Raw genomic sequence first — 12,965 nt, forward strand, 5'->3', positions numbered from 1 at the left:
GAAAACTAACAAACTATCAAGCCATTCTATACGAGAAAACTAACAAACTATCAAGAATTCTATACGAGAAAACTAACAAACTATCAAGCCATTCTATACGAGAAAACTAACAAACTTTCAAGAATTCTATACGAGAAAACTAACAAACTTTCAAGAATTCTATACGAGAAAACTAACAAACTTTCAAGAATTCTATACGAGAAAACTAACAAACTTTCAAGAATTCTATACGAGAAAACTAACAAACTTGCAAGAATTCTATACGAGAAAACTAACAAACTTGCAAGAATTCTATACGAGAAAACTAACAAACTTTCAAGAATTCTATACGAGAAAACTAACAAACTTTCAAGAATTCTATACGAGAAAACTAACAAACTTTCAAGAATTCTATACGAGAAAACTAACAAACTATCAAGAATTCTATACGAGAAAACTAACAAACTTTCAAGAATTCTATACGAGAAAACTAACAAACTTTCAAGAATTCTATACGAGAAAACTAACAAACTATCAAGCCATTCTATACGAGAAAACTAACAAACTATCAAGCCATTCTATACGAGAAAACTAACAAACTATCAAGCCATTCTATACGAGAAAACTAACAAACTATCAAGCCATACATATGGCAGATTGCTCAGCACGTTTTTCATCAACAATCATTCACTTAGCCTCTGAATGAAAACCATTGGAGGGAGCAAGTGCCGATTAACTATAGATGTAGTCAAAGGAAAATTAGTAAGAACTGCAAGATTAGAAGAAAAGAAAAGAAAAAAAAAACTACTGAAAAAAAACAACTATCTCTTAGAAAAATTAGCTCAAATTTATTCCTCTTTACTCGTCATTTTTTTTTTGTTACTATGTTTTGTAATGAATTTGAATGCAGTTCTCACAAATTCTCTCTTTATCAAATGTTATTATGGTCAACTTTTGTGAAATGAAACCGGATTCCCAATCAAAGCATCTTCATCGTCTCATTTGTTATACAAAGTTTTCATTCTTGCCATCCAAGAAACAATCTGAATTTCAGAATGTGGATAAATTTTGCGTGATTCAACAAATGCTGATCATGGTGAAATTTAATACGTTCGTCAAGAATCACAATTATTTTCATTATGGTCTTGTTAACTTATGAAAGCTGGAGCGAGTTTTTCCTTGATGAGAATCAATTATTTTCATTATGGTCAAGAATCACAATTATTTTCATTATGGTCTTGTTAACTTATATAAGCTGGAGAGAGTTTTCCCTTGATGAGAATCAATTATTTTCATTATGGTCAAGAATCACAATTATTTTCATTATGGTCTTGTTAACTTATGAAAGCTGGAGAGAGTTTTCCCTTGATGAGAATCAATTATTTTCATTATGGTCAAGAATCACAATTATTTTCATTATGGTCAAGAATCACAATTATTTTCATTATGGTCTTGTTAACTTATATAAGCTAGAGAGAGTTTTCCCTTGATGAGAATTTAACTCCGGAGGTGAGTCTGCGTCAAATTCCCATGGAAATATATAATCACAAGAATTCATTTCATTTCTAAATGACTTCATTGAAAATAGAAAAATAATGGGCTGAGAAAATCCATTCCTAAATTTTTTGAGAGCATGTCGTATATTAAGGTAAACCTTCTCGATAGAAAAATACAGTTCCTTTAACTTAGAATTTCGTGTTCATGTCTGTTTTGGTCCTTGATTTGCTTAGATTTTCGAGACACTGTTTATGATTGTCCAAAAGGCCACATGGAACTCAATTTCCTTCTCACAAAGGACAGATTGCCTCTTGAACATCCTAAAATAAATTACTTCATAATAATGAAGAAAGATGTCTGCAATATGCGTCAGTGCATGACATAATCAGTCGAAAGGTGAACATGTTGGATTTGCAATTTTTTAAAAAAAATCTGAAAGAATATGCTCACTAGAGCATTTTTATCTTTATTTGAAGTAAATCAGGCGATTTTTCATGAAGTTATCGTCAGATGTATGGGAAAGGTATCCAGCAACTTTTCTCAAATTTCATACTTTTTCAACTTGACTAGCCGTAAAAATATTAAGAAGTGAAATGAAGCTTTGATATTTCTCGATGATCTACAAAAAGAGTTGATTTAATCATTTATGACAAGAACTGGATAAAAATTGACCTTCTAACTATACTTGGCAATATATCTCAGTTCAAACCTTTTCACCATCCAACTGGTTATGTCATTCACTGTAACATATATTTCATGTTATCAGCAAGTTTGGTATTTCTCAATCTTTTTCACAAAAGTTGACTAACCATTCCCTATTTCTAAACTACACATAGTTTAGACAATTTTTTGTAATACAACAACAAGACAAGAATTTTTATTTTTTTAAAAAGAGACCCTACCATCAGCTCCAAGTTAGACTGGTTGACAGAAGCGTGATCCAGAGCTGTATAACGGCCGGCTTTCAGTAATGCCATCTCAGAGGTACCCTGTTTTTGGTTGTTGTTTTGTTTTTTTTAAAATAAGAAAAAAGACATTAATTGTAACAACATTTATAATAATCATTCAAATTTTGCATTGCATATTTTAAGTATATATATATATATATATTGTTTTTATTATTGGCTGAAAAGAAGGGTTTTGAGTCCAAAACATTCAGTGTTTGGTATTTTGTTCTTTTTTTTTTTTGAAGCTGTTATATTACTTTTCATATTCCCGTTTTATGACATAAAATTGAATTTTAACTCTCTCGAATCCACCCTCATGGAAAATCGAACAAATTTGTTCAATTTTCCGTGCATAAAAACTCGAGAGAGAGAGTTTTAAAAAGTCTTTCAAAGTCTTTCAAAGACGCTTGGAATCAGATTCGATTCCAGTTTTCTGCAATGCTAAAAACCAAACCAACAATAAGAATAAAAAATAAAAAATAAAAATGAGCTTTTATATAGCACAATATCCACTAAATGTGCTCAAAGCGCTTTGACCAACAGCAACACGTAACATGTAGAAAGAGACATGACACGTGTTAGGTGATATTGCATTTTTTAAAGGACAGAGACAATGCTGTTTACAGGCAGGTATTCATTTTACACCTGATTACAGTGAGAGAATGTGAGTAAAGAACCTTTTCCAAGGAATCAACTATGCGCCAAGCGAGGCTCAAACCCAGGACCTTCTGATCTGAAAGTGAGTCATAAGCCATAAGACAATATGATGTCATGACATGAGGAGGTGTGTGAAGAACTAATTACTTCCTATCATCTAATGTTTGTTTTTGTTTTTAAGGGTTTTACAATGCTTGCAACACATTTAGGTCATATCAGCGCCAGTAAAAAGGAAGAAAATGAGATGGTAAAGAGTTTTAGAATTACAATTAAAGCACCCAAGAAAAAGGAAGTTAACATAGGGAACAGATGCAGATTCCAAGAGCATACTATGAGTGTATTAAGTTTGAGACTACCTAAATGTCTCATCCTGACACAAGCACACGTCCCATTAAAAGGAACACACTCAAATGTCTACAAAAATCATATATATGTAACAAATAATACAATGCATAACAAAGAAATGATTTGCAAGACAAAAATATCATCTCCCAAAACATATATAGGAGGATAGAAGACATAGTAACTGCTTCCCTGCCCACTATGGGAGGTCAGAAACCCCACCCAGTGATAGGGGGATAGAAAACACAGTAAGTGCCTCCCTGCCCACTATGGGAGGTCAGAAACCCCACCCAGTCAGTATCATCTAATAGACCCAGTTTCCAATTCATTGCAAGGGAACATTTTAAAAAAGCCTAATATCTGATAGGACGAATTGGTGATATCAATTATGGGATGTTAGAAAGTGTAGAAATAGGATCAGAAGGGATGAGAAGGAAGGAGGATGAGGTAAGAAAATCTGAATAGACAACAAAAAAAAAACCCAAAACCCCAAAAAAAACAACAATTAAATTCTTAACAATTAAATGTAACAAAAAACAAAAACAAGAAATATAAAAACAAAAAAAAAAAAAAAAAATTCTTAACAATTAAATGTAACAAAAAACAAAAACAAGAAATATAAAAACAAAAAAAAACAAAACAAATAGAGCCCAGGTTACCACTCCTAACTCAGGAATCTGTCAAGGTAAAAAAAAAGTAAAACAAATCACAAAAGTTCAACGTCTGCTTCTCATCCGATTTTTCATTGCTACAGTAATTCAGAGTAAGCAGTGAGTGGAGCAGGCACTTATGTTGATAACAACAAGAGATGAATGAAGTGAGTAGGAAAGTGCCAGAAGACATGTAGGGATGGCTCATACGGTAGAGTCACGCTCTCCCCGGCCAGGCGGAGTTGTCGTACCATTAAGGTCACGAGTTCAAACCACCATCACCATTCTCTATTGACTTCTGGCACATTGCTACAGTAAGTGACACAAGCTAGATCCATATCAAAAACCAAACCAAGAGTCTGTCGTCTCAAGCATGAGCATTTGAGCATCTATATTGCGCAATATCCATTAAACGTGCTATAACTATAAAGCACTGTCCAAGGAAGGGGTCCCTAGCCAACAAAAGCACTTAACATGTAGGACCAGACAGGACGCCTGTTATGAAAAGATATTCATTTTACACTCATAAATAGAGGTGCCTGAATGAGTCAATAAAATGGAGATAAAGATAAAGGGAGTAAATCTGACTCATGAATGAACAACACAAAACAAATGACTTTTCGGCCCTTTTCAAGTAAACACAAAATACATATATATTTATATTAGATTGTCATAATAATATAGGCGAAATTTTTGTGTTTTGTGTTGTTCATTCATGAGTAAGATTTAGATTGTCATAATAATATAGGCGAAATTTTTGTGTTTTGTGTTGTTCATTCATGAGTAAGATTTAGATTGTCATAATAATATAGGCGAAATTTTTGTGTTTTGTGTTGTTCATTCATGAGTAAGATTTAGATTGTCATAATAATATAGGCGAAATTTTTGTGTTTTGTGTTGTTCATTCATGAGTAAGATTTAGATTGTCATAATAATATAGGCGAAATTTTTGTGTTTTGTGTTGTTCATTCATGAGTCAGATTTACTCCCTTTATCTTTATCTCCATTCATTTTACACCTGAGCACCGTGAGAGAACATGAGTAAAGATCCTTTTCCAAGGACTCAACTATGCATCGCTCAGAACAGGAATCGAGCCCAGGGCCTTCCGATCTGAAAGGATCTTTCTTGGGTTTTCTAAAAAGAAACCCTTATGAGACCAAAAAAACCATAAAAAGTGTGTTCTTTTCATTTTCATGGGATTTACTACTTCAAAAAGAAGTTCTTTTCCCTTAGAAAAATCACCATCATGAAAAAATCAAAGAGGGAGGGGGGTGGTAATGGACAGTAAATCCCTCACCTCCAAAAGGTATTTGATGTCGTAAGGCAACAGGTTGTGGAGCATGACAGTAGGATGGAGGTTAAAGGTCACCAAAGGTCCCTTCTGGTCATCTGTACTGTCTAGTAAAACTTGCTCTACGTCAGACAATACCTGAAAGTGGGGAAAAAAAAAAATCATCATTAAACTTGTATGAAAAAAAAAAAAAATAATAATAACAGAGAGATCTTTTGTGGAAATTGAATTTGAAAAAGTTAAATACCTTAGCATATGGATCATGGCCTTCTTTAAACTGTCTGTGTTTCAGCCACCCATCAGTGTTTGGGAAGCTGGGTCTATTAGATCTGTCTGAAAGAGTTTTGTAATAGACTAGTGTCCTATCTTAAGGGTAGCAAGCATTTAATGCTATAGAAAATGGGATAAACTCCACCCCCGAGGGGCTCTATAGCTCTCAAGGGACTGCTATATCAATTAAGGTCAATCCTATGAGGGCCAAATACAATCTCAAATGAGGACCTGAGAGCGAGAGCTGAAGTGGATAGTCTCATTAAAAGGAGAGGATGGCAATGGTTGGGGGGCATGTCTGTCGCAGACCTGATGAAACACTGATAAGAAAGGCTCTGCAATTGACACCCCAAGGAGACTTGGGAGACGTACTGAAGAGAGGTCTGTCCCTCGAGATGGCCCCAAGAATAGCTGCTGACAGGACCAGGTGGAGATCTCTTCATCGCCTAAAGTGCCAGCAGGCCCGGAAAGGATTGAGTGAGTGAGTGAGTGAGTATGAGGGGTGGGTGAGATGCCTAAGAGGATAAGACGTGATTGCACCTGTTCATCCCCAAGGGAAAATTTGTCTATAGATAGTAAGCGCTTGGCTAAGAAGCTCATAACATTGCCATCCGGAAGTATAACGGAGCAACACACAAAACTGTTTGTATCCATGAACGTTTATAGTCGGGTTAATACAGTTCAGTGAACATTACTCATAAACGCGGGTGGCAAAAAACAATAACAAAGACCTGAGTGACGTCATCTTCGAACTATCTATAGGGTCTACTACAGAGGAAGATTGGATTGACAGCCGTGGTGAAAAAAAAAAAAATTTAATTAGTCCTTCAGATACATTAAGACCTTGGAGACAGATTGTATCCCGGTTTCCATTGCGTGAAACAGACAATAGCAATTGCTTGCTATCCTTTGGATAAAACACTAGACTATAGCAAAGTACTTTCCACAAGATCTAACACTCATTCACTGCAAGAGGGGGGTCAGAAAAAAGTCTTGACTGCACCGGGATTAGGTTCAGTGGGTATTGCGCTTAGGGTTTATTTCTCTATTTTCTTATTCTTTCTTAGTATTCACTCTCAACTCTTAGGGGGGCAGCGTGGCTCAGCGGTACGGTCTTTGCTTCGTACCCAAAAGGTACCGAGTTCAATGACCCGCCGCTGCGCTGTGTGGCCTTGAGCAAGTCACCTCGCCCTAGCTCAATTTGCGGCGCTGCACTGCGGCTAACGCCTGGGTTATTCGAGTCTTCCCTAGGAATAGACCCTAAAGACAAATTTCCCCCATGGGATGAATAATAATAATAATAATAATAATAATAATAATAATAATAATAATAATAGATCTTTATTGTCCATAAATATGGCAATTTGTCATTTAGTTACACTTGTTATAACGTTAAATGATAACTATAACATTGAACAGATATTTCACTCCTACTTATTTACTCTCTCTCTCTCTCTCTCTCTATCTATTTTTTATTAACTGATTCCAGCATTGACTTACGTTGAAGAAAAGAGGAGGCTCTCCCTCTGACTTGTGACTACAAGAAAGCTGTTTGACCTTTCCCCCTTCTCCAGCTTCCTTCCATCTAACCTTGTCCTCGGACACGTTGTACCTGGGAGATGGACGACAGAGTTTCAGAGAGATAAAACAGGAAACGCGTTGATGACATTGGCTTGGGATGAATCAATAACAATAATAACAACTTTAAAAAAACTAAAATTCCCTTTATTTATCCCATAGGGGCTATGTGGTCTAGTGGTATGACACTCGCTTTCGGATCGGAAGGTCCTGGGTTCGAGCCTCGCTCGACGCATAGTTGAGTCCTTGGAAAAGACTTTACTCACATTCTCTCACCGTACTCAGGTGTAAAATGAGTACCTGGCCGTTAACAGCGTTGTCTTTGTCCGAAAAATTGTAATATCGCCTAACAGGCGTCATGTCTCGTCCTACGTGTTAAATGTTGCTGTTGACCAGGGACCCCTTGTAAAGCACTTTGAGCACGTTAAGTGGATATTGCACTATATAAAAGTTCAATTAAAATTTATCTTAATAAAATGGAATAGAAACTTTAATTTTCATTTACAAAGGCTGATGTTGGGACTATTCTTCCATCTTAAGCAAAAAGACTGTATGTTTACTTGCAATAAGAGGCCACATACGGTCTTTTTCCTTAAGACAGCAGTGTTCTGGTTGGGACGGGCTCTCTAAAAGTCATATTTCTTAGCGTTATCGTTATCATCATTAAGTTTTTTAAAAATTGAATTATATGAATATTTTTCAACACAGTCTTTTTATCTCAATTTTTCTCTATTGGGTATTTTTTTTTTTGATGATGATGATAATGATGATGATGATGATGATGATGATGACGATGATGATGATGATGATAATGATGATGATCGTGATGATGATGGTAGTGATGATGATGATGACGATGATGATAATGATGATGACGATGATGATAATGATGATGACGATGATGATAATAATGACGATGATGATAATAATGACGATGATGATAATAATGATGATGACGATGATGATAATAATGACGATGATGATAATGATGATGACGATGATGATGATGATGATAATGACTGATTACAGGTCAGGCGTGGGATGTTTTATTGGGTTTTTTATTCTCCTATTTTTCTCTTTTCCATTTTGTCAGGCACTGTTTCGTACACTACATACTTTTTCAGATAATTGTCAGTGCTGATGGTGACAAAAAGGGAAAAGGGAAGAAAATTATGAATGGTTTTCTTTACGCTACATGTTTACTTCACCAATCCCCACTTTTAGAGCCATCGAGATGTTAAACTACTCTAGCTATCTTCTGGATAGTGGGGAAGCTGCACTAGTTTGTTCCACTACACATTAAATCTCTCAAAGCCAGAAAATTTGATTGAGGAAAATGTCAGTTTGTGAAGAAAATGACAGTTTTTTTAAAGGAGGAAATTCCTCATCTGAAACCAAAAATCGCTGATTTCCGCGGATCCGAGGAAAACCATCAGCACTGCTTTGTAATGAAAAGTAAAAATTGCAATACTAACACTTGCGATTCCTCGTCATCTTTGGGCAGAGGTTTGAAGTAGAGTTCAGCCTTGGTGCTGTAGACGGCCGTGACAGGTAGCCAGATTGAACGGAACGGGGTGACGTTTCCACAAGACACCAGGGCTTCCTTGTCATTCTTATAGAACACTTCCACGGGAAACTCCAATTGGTTGGACACCTGATGGGAGAAAATTACATAAGATAAGATAAGAGATGAACTTTATTAATCCAAAAACAGGAAATGACATTGTGTTTTTACATGACTCAAGGTAAAAGATAAGATATTTAGCAGGATTGACGGTTATACAACAAAAACAATACCAATGTATCACAGCAAGTTGGGATTTAGTATCGTAGAAAACATTCAGATCATTCATTCTCACACTCGCTCTTATATTTATGTTCTCCCTCATTAATTAATTAAAGATGTCATAAATGATGGTATTGATAATAAATGGAGATCATTAAAACTACATAACTAAATAAATGACATTTGATAATTCCTAATTGCAGCGGGTAAGAAAGATTTGTTATAGCGTTCTTTGTTTGCTTTTAAGTGCAGCAGCCTATGACATGCATGATATAACTGTGCGATTATGTCGGAAGACTGAGTTGTTCCGTGAGGCTAATTTGTTTATGAAATAGATTTTGCTTCAATTTTGTTTCTGTATTCCTGTAGTGTCGTGATTTTTAATATTGTTTTCTTTTGGTTTTTAAACATTTTTATTATGTAAAGCGCCGCAGAGCATGATTAACGTGGATGTTTAGGCGCTATATAACTTCATTATTTATTATATGGTCTTGTGGTATGACACTTGCTTTCGGTTCGGAAGGTCCTGGGTTCGAACCTCGCTGGGCGCATAGTTGAGTCCTTGGAAAAGGCTCTTTACCCACATTCTCTCAACATACTCAGGTGTAAAATGAGTATCTGGCCATTGACAGCATTGTCTCTGTCACCAAAAAAATTATTGTAATATCGCCTAACAGGCGTCATGTTTTGTTCTACATGTTACTTGTTGCTGTTGGTCAGGGACCCCTTTGAGCACATAGTGGATATTGCGTTAAATAAAAGCTCATTTTAAGTGATAACAGTGTTTCCCTCTTATGTTTTTGGTCCTGTGAAAATTCAGAGGAGTTAAGAAATTGGAAACTGAATTATTTACAAGACCTTATTTTGACAATAGGTGTATTTCATTGTTTGTTAAATACTGTTAAGCACCATAGAGTATTTGACAGATCATTATTATCATTAGCTGTTGAACATTTTATGATTACAACCCCTCTTTTTCTCATAAATTGGAAAATTCTTCTCATTTCAAACTTCCCCAGATTTACTTTTAAACTAAAATGAAGAAGAAGAAAAAGAGTTTTAAAAACTTCAGATAATAAATATTTTTTTCTGTCTCTCTCTCTCTCCCCCCTCCTCACTTTTTCTTTTCCAATACCTTAACAATGGGATTCTGATAGCTCAGTTGGTAGAGCACTCGCTTCACACACAAAGGGACCAAGATTGATCCCGGGTGCAGTCGAGATGATTTTTTTTTCGGACCCCCCTTGTCAACCCAGCAGTGATTGGGTAGTTGGGTCTGTAAAGTCTGGAGGAAAGTACTTTGTGACAGACTAGCACCTTATCCAAACGGTATCAAGCAATAGCTATGTCCTGTTTCACACTGTAGATAGTATGTGCTTGGCTAAGAAGCTCACAACATTGCAATCCGGAAGTATAAGGGACAAACACACAAAACTGTGTGTAACCATGAACTTTTATAGTCTGGTTCGTACAGTTTAGTGAGAAGAACTCATAAACGTGGATGGCAAAAAACAATAACAAAGACCTGAGTGACATCATCTTCCTTTTATCTATAGAAATCTGGATAAACTCACGACTTCATGGATCTAATGAATAATTGTGCGGCTATGTGGTCTAGTGGTATGACACTCGCTTTCGAATCGGAAGGTCCTGGGTTCGCTCGGCGCATAGTTGAGTCCTTGGAAAAGACTCTTTACTCACATTCTCTCACCGTACTCAGGTGTAAAATGAGTACCCGGCCGTCAACAGCATTGTCTCTGTTGGAAATAAATTGTAATATCGCCTAACAGGCGTTATGTCTCGTTCTACATGTTACGTGTTGCTGTTGGTCAGGGACCCTTTGTAAAGCACTTTGAGCACATTTAGTGGATATTGCGCTATATAAAAGCTCTAGAATGGCTCTGAAGGACTACTTTTTTTGGTTTGTTTGTACCTTGGCAATGGACGTGAAGGAGATGATCTTCTGTCCTATTTCAGCCTCCACATTGCAGACGATTCTCTGCTTCTCCCCAGACGAGTCGTTGAGAGGCGTGGAGAAAAGTCTGCGGCCAGCTTTCTTGATGGACGCCTCAAATTTGGTCACCTCACTCATGTTCAACAACTGAAAAATTAATTCAATATATATTTAACAATTCTATCAATAATGATAATAATAATAATAATAATAATAATAATAATAATAATAATAATAATAATAATAATAATAATAATACTACTAATAATAATAATAATAATAATAATAATAATAATAATAATAATAATATATACTTTATTCATCCAAAAAAATGGAAATTCGTTTACAGACGTGGCATGCATAAAAATGTATAAACACAAAGTTGAGAATCTATGGCGACAATGTATACATATATATGTATATATGTAAATGTACAAAAATGTAAAAATATACAACCAAGAACCAATAGCAACACTTTATATATTAATTTGATAAATTGAGATAAACAAATCTGAAATAGTGTCTATGATATTTAACCTTATACCAGTAGGTACCCACTCCCAACGTGCACATATTTTCAGGTCTCATAACCGAACACACAATTATGGGCTTGCTTTAACATTGTTGTAATAGACGATATTTTGATGTAATTGATGGTCCCTGATGACAGACCTCTGATAAACGATGTTTTTTTCTTACACACACACACACACACACACACACACACACACACATACACACATCCACAGAGGGAGAGAGAAAAGAGTAATACCTTCATGACTCATCTCAAAACCAACTTTCCTCTCCTGATGCAACTGATGGTCCCTGATGACAGACCTCTGAGACACAATCGCTTTGTCCACACACACACATAGAGAGATAGGAAAGAGTAACACCCTTAAAGACTCACCTCAAAGCCAACTTTCCTCTCCTGATGCAACTGATGGTCCCTGATGACAGACCTCTGAGACACAATGGCTTTGTCCATACACATGCATAGAGAGATAGGAAAGAGTAACACCCTTAGAGACTCACCTCAAAGCCAACTTTCCTCTCCTGATGCAACTGATGGTCCCTGATGACAGACCTCTGAGACACAATCGCTTTGTCCATACACACGCATTGAGAGATAGGAAAGAGTAACACCCATAAAGACTCACCTCAAAGCCAACTTTCCTTTCCTGATGCAACTGATGGTCCCTGATGACAGACCTCTGAGACACGATTGCTTTGCCCACTTTGTTGGCCACAGATAAAACCTCTCCAGGCACAAACTTGTTGGGATCTTTACAGGAACTCTCTGGAACAACCTGAAATGTTTCAATGGAAGACTCAGTGTAAAAAGCTGTTGTCCACCTCTAAGTATTCTTATACAACGTAAAGACCACCTGCAGACCAATTGGGTGGCAACGTGGCTCAGCGGTATGGTCTTTGCTTCGCACCCGAAAGGTAACGAGTTCGATCACTCGCCGCCGCGCTGTGTGGCCTTGAGCAAGTCACCACCTCACCCCCAGCTCAATTTGTGGCCTGGATTGGGTTATTCAAATTCCAGGAATGTTTTCCATAACTGATGAATGAATAAAAGGAATTTAATTTCATATTCTTTTAAATAGTCGTACTTAGGGCTAAGGCTCATGGAGTCAAGGTTAATCCCCGTTTATGTGGTACTAAATGGACATCAGAATTTGCTCACTACCCTTTTTACAGGACACAAGTCTTATCACAAATACAGGGCAATTCAAAAGGATTCCTCCAAAACTTATGAAATCATAAAGAATGCAAGTAAAACTCCTAAAGTTAACGTCACTTGTACCCTATCTTGCAGCAACGTGTACGAACCGTTCTTTTTCGGAAAAAAAATACTGCGAGCTTCAAGATCAATCAAAGCTCAAATTACAAATGAAAGTCACTTTGAAAACTTGTAAAAGGTACCGGTTGTCAACATAACGTGTTATGATTAAAACTACCTGTTTGCAATTCACGGAACTTCCTGTGACTAAAACATAATAAAAG

The 12,965-nt window shown here is 36.3% G+C and overlaps 1 protein-coding gene across 1 annotated transcript in view; it reads right to left on the reverse strand.

Annotated features, from left to right (window-relative positions):
- The window catches only part of LOC144960489 (intermembrane lipid transfer protein VPS13A-like), a 215,573-nt gene that overhangs the window by 80,502 nt on the left and 122,106 nt on the right, over window positions 1-12,965 (reverse strand). The window contains exons 50-57 of the mRNA XM_078893643.1: window positions 12,165-12,262; window positions 11,988-12,039; window positions 10,932-11,099; window positions 8,688-8,866; window positions 7,135-7,246; window positions 5,371-5,502; window positions 4,082-4,099; window positions 2,379-2,465 (exon numbers count right to left, since the gene is read on the reverse strand). Of these exons, the coding sequence (XP_078749769.1) occupies window positions 2,379-2,465; window positions 4,082-4,099; window positions 5,371-5,502; window positions 7,135-7,246; window positions 8,688-8,866; window positions 10,932-11,099; window positions 11,988-12,039; window positions 12,165-12,262 (846 nt within the window). The remainder of the gene's footprint in view (window positions 1-2,378; window positions 2,466-4,081; window positions 4,100-5,370; window positions 5,503-7,134; window positions 7,247-8,687; window positions 8,867-10,931; window positions 11,100-11,987; window positions 12,040-12,164; window positions 12,263-12,965) is intronic.

This window comes from Berghia stephanieae, chromosome 15, assembly GCF_034508935.2.
Source record: "Berghia stephanieae isolate SIO BIC M18660-M18661 chromosome 15, UCSD_Bste_1.3, whole genome shotgun sequence".
NCBI lineage: Eukaryota > Metazoa > Mollusca > Gastropoda > Nudibranchia > Aeolidiidae > Berghia > Berghia stephanieae.